The following is a 15042-nucleotide window of genomic DNA, read 5'->3' as shown; positions in this document are numbered from 1 at the left end:
AACACCATCCTTCTCTTCTGAGGTCATCCGCGATTGTGAGAACTTGGTCAGTTTGTTATTCACATGGGAACAACATGCTTTGATTTCAATTGATTTAGGCTCTGTTCAATGGTGATTATCACATGTAGGTAATAAATAATAAATGAGTAATAAATTATATTTTGCATATAGACAATTAAGCCTGTTTTAAGGCCATTGAAAAAATTAGCATTAGTTTTATTATAATTATTCACATTTGCCTCCAAAGTTGTAAATACTGTAAGCCAAATAATCTCATTGTCATTACAGTAACACAGAAATGTAATATTAATTTTTTATTTTATTAAAATCAATATAGAAATATCCTTAATTGTCAATAAACTATAGTGTCACAATGCAACCTTATGCAATTTATTCTCCTTCTACAGTTCAAAACATCGAGGAAAGTGGCGTAAATGTTTTTTTTCTATTCATCAAAAAATCCATAAAAATATTAATCAGCACAACCGTTTTCAACATTGATAATATTCAGAAATGTTTTTTTAGCATCAAATCAGCATATTAGAAGGATCATGTGACACTGAAGACGAGTAATGATGCTGGAAATACAGCTTTTATCACAGGAATAAATGACATTTTACAATATATTCATAGTTATTTTAAATTATAATAATATTTCACATTATTACAGTTTGTACTGTATTTCTGATCAAATAAATGCAGCTTTGATGAGTGACTTCTTTAAAAAATATTTTTATTTAGTATTGTGAACTGGATCAACAGACTGATTCATGTTCAAATTCATAATGGCAACAATATTTAGGCAAGTAAATGCCAGACTTTTCATTTATAGGACAACAATTCCCGTCACGGTCCTTTGTTTTCTTTTTGTAAAATATAACTTGTTTTTTTCCTTTTGATTTCAGAGTGAAATATGACTTTCTTGGCAGTTTGGTGAAAACACTTCCTCCCCAGTGTGTTGAATCTGCCTTTCTTGGGGATTATCAGTGGCCTCTGCCTGTGAAGATACTGTACCTGCCAGCTGTGAAACTCAGAGGCATCAAACAGCCGGTTAACAAGAGAAGAGTTGAGAGAAGCAGAGCTTTCAGGAAGCTTTCATTAGATGGAAAAGAGAAATGACACTGAACTGAAAATAGCTAAGCTCAGACACTAGGTCATCTAACTAAACTTGTACTTGAAAGCACCTTGAACGTAATCTACGCAAAACGCTATACAGAAAGATGTGCCACTAGTGCAAGGATGTGATAATGCACACTGTCACTTCCACTGACTTGCTGTTATCAGAGGGTCAACCAATGCAGAAACAATGAGCGATATGTCCTCTTAATTAGTGTTTAAAGTGCCGCTATTATGGATTTTTTTTAAATAACCTGTCATGCAGTTTGTAATGAAGCTATACGTGAATGCTCCTCAGAATCACAACCTATAAATATGACTAATCATTGATGTATATATTTTCTACCGGTGTTCAAAATACTTAGTTTTGAGTTGTATATTGTGTACATTTACGGCTAACTGGCTAACTCACATTATTACGGTCTTACTGAAATACTTCAGCTCTGGGCCACTATTTCCTAAAACTGTGTATTAATGCAGACTGTCTGTCGTTCTCACTACTTTGAGTAAAGATAAAGGATGGAGCAAGATTTGTTTTACCAACGTTTATGTTCGTCCATCCGTCATTCACGCTAGAGCTCGGCTAACGTACAGTATGCGCCGCTCTGATACAGTTCCTGCATGTGCACCGCAATAAATTAGAAATATACACATGGGTTTGTTGATGGATATACTGAACTCTTATTAATGCTGATGGTGAGGAATTACAGTTGCAACATCTCATAATGTACCTCAAACTGAGTAGTGCATCACTGAGAAACGTCCTGCTCGAGTTGTCTTGCGATGGAGGTTTGGGTTGAATAACTATTTCTTCCAATGTTTCATGGCAATGGCCGTTTTTGTTATCGACACACGTGCTGTACGCCGTAGACCAATGACAACAGATTGCGCTGTCTGGCCAATCACAGCAATGTAGACCAATCACAACACACTGAGCTGTCTGACCCATTAGAGCAGAGTAGACCAATCACGACACACTGAGCTGTCTGGCCAATCACAGCAAAGTAGACCAATCACAACACACTGATCTGTCTGGCCAATCACAGCAAAGTAGACCAAACACAACAGACTGATCTGTCTGGCAATCACAGCAAAGTAGGCCAATCACAGCAACACACTGATCTGTCTGGCCAATCACAGCAAAGTAGGCCAATCACAGCAAAGTAGACCAATCACAACAGACTGATCTGTCTGGCCAATCACAGCAACAGACTGATCTGTCTGGCCAATCACAGCAAAGTAGACCAATCACAACAGACTGATATGTCTGGCCAATCAGAGCAGAGGAGCTCGTGGAAAAGAGGGATTTAAAGAGACTGATTCATCCATCGAGTCGTTTGAGAATCATTGAAAAAAATGTGGTGATGTGCAAATGTATTATGAGAAAATTAAACAGTTTTTTGACCTTTGAAGCATGTGTGCCTGTTGTAGAAGACCTCCAAACCAGAATTAGGAGACTTTAAAACAGCGTAATAGGGGCACTTTAAAATGAGTTGATGTCTATTATGACAGGACTTCCTGAAAATGAGTTCCTGCAGTTGCTTCTCACAGCAAAGATGGTGGAAGATGCTGGCAGCTCATTTCCACCTCCAAAGACTGTCCTTTAACTACCAGTTCCTGTTTACAAGGCTGACAGGCTAGCTGCACGTCAAAGAGTCTTTTCCTGAGAGAGATAAGAGGAAAACAAAAAAGCAATAAAAACATGTGAAGGGGCTCGAATGAGATTCGAATAAGAATTTTTGTTTATGTTCAGTTTTAAGGTCGTCAAAATGCTATTGAATTCCTAAAAGTTAACTTTTTGAACTGCTTTATATTTACAGCCATCCGATTACATGAAAACAACAGACATAAAATATTGAAGACATCATGTTGCACTCACGGGCGTATCCAAATTGTTGTCTCACGTCAACAACAATGGCCGATAACAATGGCTGCCTCTGAATGGCATCAGCTAATCATGGATCATAGCTGTGATTTAAACTGAAGTGTGTCGGACATTTAAAAAAAGCGAGGGATGAGGCCAAACTTGCTGTTTCAGTGCACGGTGTTTTAAAACCCTCATTAGGTTTGTGCAATGCTATTGGTACAGGTGTTAGTTTTACAGTCAATGTTTGTTGTATTTGCAAAATTCAAAAATGTGTAACACACTTTAACAGCATGATATCAAACGTATGCTTTTAGTAAGCTTAAACCCTTTTTGGAGCAACTACAGCATGGCATGCAAATACAGGGATGCAAATATTCCTTCAGCTGCATGACCTTATTTTACTTTCAGGTAAAACTTGGAATATGAATGAGCTGGAGTCCTGCAAACATGAGTGCCCTGTCTGCTCCCCCTAAATATCTCAAAATCCTGAAGCCAATAAACTAAAATTGGTAGTAAAATAGAAAAAGAAAGTGTATAGACTGTACATAGCAACAGAAATAACAAGACGCCAATGGTTATTGTTTTAGCTTCCAAAAGTAAGAGTTCACATTTCACAAACTATGGAAGCTTGTTTCTGCCAAGGAATAAAATAATTGAAAAGACAATTGTGACTTTTCATCTTGCAATTCTGACTTTATAATTGCTATTCTGACTTCTTTTCTCAGAATTGTGAGATATAAACTTGCTATTTCCAATTCTGAGGTAAAAAAAAAAGACTTTACTTTTTTTCTCAAAATTCTGACTTCATAACTCGCAATTGCGAGTTTACATCTCGCAATTCAGAGAGGAAAAAAAGTACAAAATGTGAGATAAAAAGTCACAACTACCTTTTTTTACTTTTTATTCAGTGGCGGAAACAATCTTCCATAAACAAACAAACAAACAAGCAAACAAAAAACTATACAGGCTCATTTCAAGCAGAAATGAACACTAGTGGCAGTACATTTATTCCAGTTTACACAAATTATGAATACTGGGGCAGATTATCGATTTAAAGTCTTCTTATTTTCATTGGTTAATTGCACAATACTACTGTTATCATTTTGCAATATTTATAAACTAATACATTTTGATGTATGACTATGAGTCACATAACCAGCTCCATATGTTGGGCTTTTTAGTGTTAGTAAATTGATCGGTAGCTCACCTGGCAGCACTTGCAATGTAGACAGGTACGAATCCAGTGAAACACGAGTCACGATAAATGAGCTCAAAGGCATGGTGGCTTCATCCAATGCGTTTTTATCTCACGTGCTTTTGTTAACACTGTGTAGTGTAGGGTTTAGTTTAAGTGGCACATTATTTTCAAAAGCAATAGAGCATTAACCTCTTGGTGCCACTCACTGGAGATTTCATTTCCAAACTGCCCTGACATGCACAACGCAACAAGCAGCGTATTAAAACATTCCCAGATCCACGTTCATCTGTTTCAGATCAAACTCAGCGTGCTTTTAGTGCCAGTCACTAATTAGACATATTACTTCAAAAGTGTTGAGAAACGTGCAAGTACCAAAATAATATAATTTTGCAGAAATGTCAGCATAGGCATGCCTTTCCAATGAGAAAAATAAACATTCTGTCTTAATTTACTAAACTTGCACCAAGCATTATTGTGTCACAAACAGAATTTAAAAACACCATATTAATGATTTCAGGAAATAACAAAATTTCAGTCAATTCAAAACTATTGTACGACTTCATAAACCTTAAAATATTTTAATCATCTAGGTCAATTTAAAAACATGAAGACAAAAAAGTAGAGCATTTCAGCAACAGACACACCTGACAATCCCAGTTGATTGTAGTTTAAGTGATTTGATTGTATGTAATATAGTAGAAATCACACTAGCCTATTGAACAAGTAGAAACAATATAAATGTGCTTATATGTGTGCATTTATTTAATGATTTGTCAAAAATATATATAATGACATCATCTCATGTCAATTATGTCCTCGTCAAAGAGGAAATATTCATTTTGAAATCCTCTATGTCTGTGATGTCTATCTTCAGAAATGACCATAAAATAACTGGACACATTGACCAAGAGCTTGTGAAAACCTGGCTATAGCCTACCTACATTGTCAATAATGTATATTGTACCTCACAGTTCACAAAGATGCTTCAACAGGACCATATGAGATTCATTATTCTTCTCTTATCAATGCTGAGATGAATGGTCAATTATAGATCCCACCTTTTTATTGCCTTTAAAATAAAAAAATATACGCTGGCTCAAAATCATTGTCATTTTACAGAAAAAATGTGAAAATCTGCGCAAACCCTCCTAATTTAGAAATATGAAATGAGCATCGTCCGGTTAATCCATCGTGTTTCACGTGCTCTGGTGCAGCCTGTTGTCAAAGCCGAGTAACAGACGAAAAAAGCGACAAATAATATAAAAGCGACTAATTTGAGCGATATATGAGCGAATAAATCTTACCTCGGTTTATAAGGGCGTTTCCGTTCAGTTCACACGCTCGCTGTCGGTGTATCGCCGCACATCTGCTTCATTCCCTCATCAGTTCGTTCAGTGATCAGACACTCACCACGCCTTCCCTTCACCGGCTACAAAGACACGGGCCGGGGCCATGCCGTTATCTGCGCGCACACGGGCCCGCGCGCGCTCACGCCCGCTCATACTAGTGATGGGATTTATGGCTCTTTGAGGGGATCCGGATCTTGGCGATCCGTTCCTTTCAAAGAGCCGTTCAAAAGAACGGCTCTTTTGGCTCTTTTTAAATATTTAGTCAGTTTTAAGAAGCCAGCTTGTTAGCATCTTAGTTTATCCTCACTGGGAGGAATGATGAGGTGAGATTTGTAGTCAAATAATTAAAACTCAGATATCACACACCAATAGTTGAATTATTCTGAAATATTGATTATTACCTCATTTGTCATGTGTGGACTATATTCCATTGCACAACATCCCTCTGCTTAGGAAGTGACATCACTATTTTGGATTTACCTTTAGTACAAAGTGTGTGTGTGTGTATGTGTAAAGCTATGTTGACTTATGTTATTCATACAATACCTACTCACAAATAAACATAAAAAACAAAGCCAGCTGCAATGAATTTCTGTGCAAAACAGCTTTTACTACAAACACTTCCACACAAGAACATTTTGATAAAAAACAAAAAATATTTAAAGTTTTAAATATATACTGTAGATGAAATTAGAATAAATAAAATGGAAATGTCTACATACAATCCACTATTACTACTGTAAACTTTGCAAATAGGACATCACCCGATGATCGATGATGTGACTTATATGGCTATTTTTGTATGATCAACTCTGGAAATATTCCTTCATTCAAAAAACTTATTTTGATTTAAGGATGGAGATTGCACAGGAAAGTAAAGTGAGTGAGTGAAAGCAATTGGGACATTGCTTAATTTGTATTATCGTATTGGTGTCGTGCTACAGACCTAATTTAAATATTATGCAGGAAACAGAAATCCGATCGGTTATCCAGATACAGAGGCTACTTAATATGAACAAATGTAAACGCACGGTGTCCTGATTGGCTAATGATCCAATCTGCTTGATCAGATCACGGTGATCGCATGTTAATGCCAAGTGTAAACACAGCCTTTGTGTGCATCTGTGTGAAACACGCATAGGAAAAAAAGAACGACAGAAAGAACGGCTCCCCTCCAGCCGCGACTCGGCTCCCATCGTTCATGTTTATGAGCCGTTCAAAAGAATCGGTTCGTTCGCGAACGTCACAACTCTAGCTCATACTATAGCCTCCCCACAGTATGTGTGTGTGTGGTGTGTGTGTGTGCCCTACCTACACAGCCTCCGCTCACTGACAACACACACATTATCGCTATATCACGCTGAAATATTGGGAATTCGAATACATTCAATGTTCATTAATCATATATTATATCAGTTAGGCTAATATTTAATAATTAATGCAAAAAAAAAAAACGTTTAGCCTAAATGCACTTACTCGATTCAACATTCATACTATTAATGGTTTAAAGCTGACAAAATGTGCAGGTAAAATCCAGAATCCGCGTGTTTTGGGAGTTTCGCATAACGAAACTTTTAATGTGATTTTTGGCATTAATTAATAATTAGCCTAACGCTTCATTACAACAACAAAACTCCGCTCAGTGCCGCTGAACACGCTCCGCTTTCCGCTTTTTTTCAACACGATCCAGAAAGCACAGGTACGTCTGCAAGATGTCTGTTAAAGATCACTTCATCTGCATCTGCTGTTTACTAACATATAGACGTCTTTAATTAAGATGTCAGTTTTAAATACATTCTAAATTATAAACATATAAAGACATCTTCTAAACGTCTATTTGACATCTGACAGGTAATGTCCTATAGATGTGTATTGCAGAGAAGAAAACACTCTAAAAAATATGTCTTCCAGATGTAAACACGCACATCAAATGGACGTCACCGTGATGTACGTGTGCTAGAGATGCACGCGATCTGGAAATAGGCAAACTTTGTTTCCAAATACCCCAAGCAAAGATCCTGTCAATTGTATAAACTTTTGTAAACCCAGCCTGTATATAATCAATGAAAGCATACAAACTGCAATATTTAACATGACAACTGCAAAGTGCTCAATGTGTAAACAATGTGCTTTACGCACTAAATCCAGCATACACTCTGGCACAACCTGCATACGCTCAAGACAGACGTCACTACCTGAACCTCACAGCCACTGGCTGCCCACCTCCATTTTTCACTTGTCATTTGCATAGAGTCGGGAACTGCCCAAAGTTTTGCCGCTCTTAAAGCAACACTAAAGGACTTTTCCTCTTCGGTCGGCCTACAGGTCAGAAGCGTAATTGTCCATTACCGCTGTCGTAAATAATTTAGCCTACCGACGCTACTGTCGCACACACGCTCGCTGTTTATCCAGCTTTGGAATGAACGATGTCCACAGACAAGGTTGAGTATGTTGCATGATTTCATATGATGCAGAAACGAAGAAAAACAAAATAATGACTATTGTAACGCTTGCTGTAAAGCAAGTCAAATTTGTAGTTTTCTTATGTCTCATTCGAACTACAGAAACGCGACCCGATCTGGCAAACTTGCATAGTGCGGTTACAGCAGATATAGGGCCGCAAAGCGGAGGCAGAAGTGCCTTTCACCCTGTTACCCTGTTACGACTCGATGAACCACTGATGCGGTTTTGGAAACATCATTTTAAAGGGGCTATGTGTAGTTTTTCTACTAAAATTAATCCTTTTTTTATTGCCTGTGTGTGAAGGGGTTGTAATCCCACATTAAAATGATCTACTTTGCGGGTTTTGCAACTTTATGACATGGAGTCTGTTAACACTAAGAAACGACCTGCTCCCAGCACAACACAGACTCCAACACAAACTCCACATAATGATAAAAAACGGAAAAAAAGTTTTATCTGCTGAAGCTCGTCAGGCCAAACATGAATCAGACCAACTTCGGACGAAAACACGGATCAACATCGGCAGGGCTTTTGAATCATGGAGAAACCTCCGCTTTGTTTTGGGTATAAAAACAGACCCGGAGTTGCTTGTAAACGTCTTGGTTGCAATCTGAAACATCACCGCTAGAGGCGCTGAAAACTACATATAGCCCCTTTAAGGTAAAAAATGTTTTCTTTAGTGTTGCTTTAACGCTTTCTCCAGGCCGCTGTCAATCCCACAATGCACCGCACGAGCGTAAAGCTCGACTTCCATAAGAATCACCAGTGGACAATTCTACGCGGACGCAAGCGCTGTGATTGGTCTGCTAGAACCCCTCCCTCAGGTTTCACACGCTCCCTCTGCACGCGTAATTGCACGTCAATGCGGACAACGACGCAGAAGTATATATGAAAACCGATACCTAGTGTAGAGGCTACAGCGTAGGTCCGACGCAGAAGTATAAATCAACCTTAAGGGCAAACAAGTGCTTCATACAACATCACTACACTGCCAATGAACTTTTTTTGGTATCCAAATTTGCTGAAATAGGCTATCGCTAATGTTACAGATGCTAATCCCAGCTAACCGGGAATGTTCTCAGAGCTTTGGCTAACGCTCTGACCAAATGTTCTTCCCGTAGGCTAACAGAAAGTTATCAGGTCTGATATAATGTTCTCAAAATGTTGCCACAAAAACATTCATACATTGTTAATGGAACTTTTTCTGAAACGTTTTATTTGGACATTCATCTAATGTTTTTAAAATGTTACTATACTTTCATAACGTGCAGAGAACCTTCAAAGGTATAATGTTCCTGTGAATGTACATGAAAACATTCAGAAATAAAGTCTTCATAATTTAATAAAAGACCTTTTTCAAAACATTCTTAGTATTTAGCTGGAATGAATGCCTTGTGTGCTAATTAATTCAATTAGCTAGTGCCTCAAATTCAATGTATTGTTTAATTAATCATTCTTTGAATAGACAAGCAGTGATAATAACTTTGAATATGTGCTGATTAATTAGCACAATCGTTCAAACAACACTTTTACATGTTAACATTATAAGCGAGACTAGTAATATTACTGAACTAGCATTAATAGATAGTGTATTTACATGCAGTAATTATACATGATATGTGTAACAAGCCCTAATCCAATGTTTCAAATCACTTTTCGATCGATAACATTAGTAACTTCGTGAAGTACAGTCGTGATTAGAAAATCTTTTTCATGCTAATTAAATCCAACCCAGGCAGACACTACGTTTGCAATACATTAGCATTATTGAACCTGTAGTCAAGGCGCCTCCTCTACAAATGTGATGTCTCGGCTCTTCTTTGAGCGACTGTAATTCAAAGTCATTACTCTTCATATACGGTAGATTATGCAGCACAACTGATGAAAGCTTCTTTAAAGGTTCGACCGTGTCCAGCAAAACTGGATTGAAAGAGGGTTCTGGGGCTTGACAGTAATATCCCAAACATCTGAACAAAGGGCCTGGTTTATTAGCATCCATCTTCTCAGTGCCCACTGTGTGAACGCCCATACACACACACACACACACACACACACACACACTAGGGGTGGTTAATCTGTCTGATTTCCCGATTCGATTCGATTACGATTATTGAAGTCCCGATTCGATTACAGTCGATTTTCGATTATTAACGATTCTCGATTCTCGATTATTGATTTTCCATTTCACAACAGTAAATTCACTACAGTAAAAATCACAACAATAACAAATTATAACAAACTTCAACATATTCTGAATCTCTATTAACATAAAATACGGATGTCCACGCATCACATGTTACAGCTATCCTACCCGCTTTCTTCAGTGATTCCATGACTTCGGTTTTGGTCTTGTTGTAGAGTGTGGGGATCGCTGTGTCTGTAAAATATCTCCGAGATGGGACGTTGTATCTCGGCTCCAAAGTGTGCAACATAGCGCGAAAGCCCTGGTTCTCAACGACTGGATGCAAATCCTTGGCAATAAAAGTTGCGATTGATTGTGTAATGCACTTTGCCCTTTCCGAGCCAGGTGGAAGCTTTGACAATATTGTTTCCACGCTTCAGAGTTCCGTCTTTTGCGTTCCGTCAATATTACGTTATTATCGATTTTCAAAAAAAAAAAATTATTTTGAAAATCGATTTTTGGCATTTGTGAATCGATTCAGAATCGTCCACGTCCGCATCGCGATGCATCTAAGAATCGATTTTTTTCCCACCCCTAACACACACACACACACACACACACACACACACACACACACACACACACACACACACACACACACACACACACACACACACACACACACACACACACACACACACACACACACACACACCATCTGCACTGAAGGAGAAGCTCATGTTCACTCCAACCGGAAGAATTATACCCACACTATATAATCCCAGCGAACAAAAATGTGTTCACGTTCTGTTATCATTCCCATTAAGTTATGAAAACTTTATATCTGAATGTTCTCAAAACATTAAAATGTTCTGTAAAAAAAAAAGAAAAAGAGAAAACATTAAGAAAATGTTTTTCCTATTTCATCATTTTGCAAGTATGGGTGTATTATAGTAGGTATAGTACCTTTGTTTTGGTTTCGTTTTAATATTGGACTTTTTACACAACACCGGTTTCAAGAAAAAAATGAATTCGTTTTATGCGCTTTGGCCATTCATTTACACGACGACGACGACGACAACTGCATTTTTGGGGCCCTGAAAATGCAAACTTTCAAAGTGCAAGCTTTTGAAAACGATACTGTTATCGTCTCCTTGTAAACTACAAAAACATGAATTTGTGAAAACGGTGACGTCATGCGCATATGTATAGAGAAGTACCGCCCCTCCGCTTCCGGCTCATGGGACCTTATTTCGGAAAAAATATAGTCAATGGCAAGAGACAACTTATCTTTTTATTCCGTCTGAACTGTGCCTGAATTACACATATGATGTTTGTCAATTTAAAAGATACGTTTATGTCAAACTGCGACTTTCTTGACTTTAAAATGTATCTTTTAAATTGACAATCATCATGTAATTCAGGGCACAATTCAAACGAGATCAAAATATTTGTTGTCTCTCGCCATTGACTACCATACAATATTTTTCCGAAATAAGGTCCCATGGTGGTCCACCGGAAGGGGAGGGACTTAGGCTCTCTATTATGTGTTCAGTCTATTGTTTCTTTAGAAAGTGACATCGCCAACTACTGGCCTGGAGTGAATAATACAGCATTTGTAATCGTTTTCGCGGATCCATGTGAACAGGGATGAACTGTGCGAAAAACACGAAGAAAAAAAAATGTTTTTAGTACATTGTTGTCATGTAAACCACTGTATATGGTGTAAACCGTAAAAAAAATGCATGAAGCACATACAAAAGACCTGAACCGGAAGCGATGCGTTCTGTTTTCCGGTTTCGTAATGCGACGTTCGACATATACCCTATTAAGTCCTCACACCTGTTTAATACCGAGTTCATTATCTTGTGTAGCCTATGTGTGTCCTCTGTTTCAGTTCCTCGTTGTCTAGTGTTGTTTGTCGGAGTAGGCCTACACAATATGTTGAAAGTTCCTTTTGTTTTGTTGAATTAAAGCTAATACTAGTTGAACTTACATTTCTCCTCGTCGTCCTTAAATTGTGGAGAATGGGAAAGTTACTCTCTCGAATGTTTCTCATTTAAAGTAATTTCATTCCTACCCTGTGGGAAATGACTATTTTCCCACTTGAAGAACAACACTTTTAGCCTACTTTTCATTGTGTTACAAATGTTGTTCATGTTTAAGATGCACAAAGCTAAAATAAAATAAAATAAAACTCTGATTCAGATAGATGAGACTGATAAAAGACCAACGTACCAAATATCTTCCAAGTGCCAGTTTTCAGACTGTATGAAGTAAAATACGAGCGTTGAAATGTGAGGATGTTATTTCATTGATTTGATTATACTGCCATCGCGCGGACATTGATTGTACCTACTATAAGTAAACTACGTTTATTTATTTATTTTAAAGAAAAAAGGCAGTTTATCTGCTGTGAATGAAAACAAATCTAATGAAAAGTAAATTATAATTTAGCAGGAAAATGTTTACTGTTCATAAAAATTATTTAAAAAATGATTTGTGGTCGAGTCAAAAACATTGCTGTAAGGGTGACGCCCCCTTTTCGCGCGTCAGCCAATGAAAAGATGCTGACACCAGGCTGTTGTCGACTCGTAACTCCTGGGATTTGTAGTTCCACGCTTCTGTGGCTGCGTTCGCAGTTAACCAGTCGAGGCAGTTAACGGACTACTGGAGCGCGCGAGGGACTGGCCGCGGGTGACTGACAGCTTGACATCACGGTGGCTGGCAGTGGCACTTCGTGCGTCTGAAAGCACGGCTCTGAACTGACGTATTATTTTCCACCTGGGAGCGGACGAAAGTTGACAACTTTGAAAATGCAGTCGGAATCGGGGATCGTGGCCGACTTTGAAGTCGAAGATGAATTTCACGAAGAGCCTAAAACGTATTACGAGCTGAAGAGTCAGCCGCTGAAAAACAGGTCTGTGAATGAGCGTTTGACAGCTTCTGAAATAATGCAGATTCTCTAATGCATGCTTTACAAAGTCTGGTATGCTCAGAGAAGACTCTGACTGGTTTTTGTATATATATCTTTTTTTCTTCTTTTTTTTTACCGTTGTATTATTAGTCCTTCTAATGAGAATCAGCTGCGCGCTCACTCCATCCACGCTGCAAGCGACGCGACGCGACAGGATTTGCAGCCGCGCTCTAGTCGCGTCGCGTTTCGTGCCGCGTTGGATATATGGTGTGTTACAGTAGACAACGCCTTAGGATACAGCATCATCATCATCATCATCATCATCATCAAATATTTACTCATGTAGCCCGTGTCTGTGTGTGAAGATCTCACTGGTGAAACTGTTTAAATATGTGCAGTGAACCTTGGTGACACTTTCTAATGACTTTCAAACCATTATGCAATGCAGATCAGTAGGCTAGTTTTCCCCAGGAGAACCCGAGGCTAGTTTTTATTCCAGGGAATATTTTAGTGTGGATTATTTTTTGGAAGTTAATTTAATAGTTAATAGAAGTGTACGTCTTGCAGAAAAACTGAAATAGTAATTTCTAAACACAAAACAATGAGTGAAAACAGCAAATAGCCAGACAGACAGTGTCGGCCCAGATCCGGGCCACATCTGGTACACCATAGCCTACCAGATGTGTAAAATACAGCAAATCAAAATATGGTTTTGTCTAACAAATAATGTAATTGATAAATTGTGTAAGTTTATATTTAGTATTTTGAAACGCTTGACAGCAGCTTGCTATCTTTTGTTTAAAATCTACCAACATTAGATGATCATGTAGCCTACTGTATAGGCTATAAGTTAACTCTTGCCTGAGTGTGTGTGTGTGTTCACTTGTTACTAACATCTATTGCAAAATAAGATGAGACTGGATTTTTTGTTTGAAGGATAAAAGTAACAAAACATGTTTTTATACTGTGTCTGAATTAGGGCCGTGAAACTATTAATCGCGATTAATCGCATCCAAAATAAAAGTTTGTGTTTACATAATAAATGTGTCTGTACTGTGTATAATTATTTTGTATATTATATAAATACACACACATGCATGTAAAATATATATTCAAGCAAAATGTGTTATTTATATCTAAAATATTTACATTATATATAATATAAATTATATATAAATCTATATACATGCAAATATTTCTTAAACATATACAAGCATGTGTGTGTATTTATATATATATATACATATATATATATATATATATACATATATATATATACACACAAAATAATTACACAGACACATTTATTATGTAAACACAAACTTTTATTTTGGATGCGATTAATCGTTTCACAGCCCTAGTCTGAATCCAACATATAAAACTTAGAGAAAAAAACAAAAACATGTGCATTTAGACTTTTGACACAAAACCTTTTAGACGCTGAAATATACGTCATGTGACAACTAGCCCCGGACTCACTTATATGAACATATTTGGATCAAAGTTTCAAACCTTTGCAACTATAATAATTACGTAATGATCTGCATTATATAACGTAATGAAAGTTGTTGTATAAAGTGTGAGATCTCGAGTATGATATCTTGAAATGAGAACTTTCATAGCAGATTGTGTATGTACATAGCCTATTTGAAATCTAAAAATAAAATAAAAAGTTTATAATAAATTATCATATATGACCAGTCATAAGTGACAGGTGTACCGGATGCTTATGTATTTTATTTGATGAATTCTGAACTGAATTCGCTGAGTATAGTGGACATGCTTTGCTCATGTCCACAGATGCTTGTGTGTGTGTGAACTGTAAGCTGATGTGATTATGATATGCAGTCACACACACACACTGAAGCTTTAGCACTAGACGTTTCACCGTGACAGAGATCCGTGAAGCTTCATCGGCAGGCGGAGGATCTTAATTTAGACGAGGCTGACGGCTCAGGCCGCCGTGAGGTGAAAATTAACAACGTAAATTTAGAAGTGCAGGAAGTGCAG

General features: G+C 37.6%; 2 protein-coding genes across 4 annotated transcripts in view; one reads left to right on the top strand and one right to left on the bottom strand.

The window, feature by feature from the left end:
* Nucleotides 1–12451, bottom strand: part of frmd4bb (FERM domain containing 4Bb) — a 75047-nt gene extending 62596 nt beyond the window's left edge. For 2 of the 3 annotated variants that reach the window (XM_079588326.1, XM_079588328.1), the window contains exon 1: nucleotides 5486–5743. The gene's annotated coding sequence lies outside the window, so the exon portion shown is untranslated. Of the gene's footprint in view, nucleotides 1–5485; nucleotides 5744–12353 lie in introns of those variants that run through there. The other variant, XM_079588327.1, reaches the window with a different exon arrangement.
* A 253-nt stretch (nucleotides 12452–12704) lies between these two features.
* The window catches only part of mitfb (melanocyte inducing transcription factor b), an 81432-nt gene continuing 79094 nt past the window's right edge, over nucleotides 12705–15042 (top strand). The window contains exon 1 of the mRNA XM_079587520.1: nucleotides 12705–13035. Within this exon, the coding sequence (XP_079443646.1) occupies nucleotides 12932–13035 (104 nt within the window). The 5' untranslated portion in view covers nucleotides 12705–12931. The remainder of the gene's footprint in view (nucleotides 13036–15042) is intronic.

Source organism: Phoxinus phoxinus, assembly GCF_949152265.1.
Source record: "Phoxinus phoxinus genome assembly, chromosome: 18".
NCBI lineage: Eukaryota > Metazoa > Chordata > Actinopteri > Cypriniformes > Leuciscidae > Phoxinus > Phoxinus phoxinus.
Note: the sequence above shows the minus strand (reverse complement) of the source record. Positions and strands in the feature narration are given on the sequence as shown.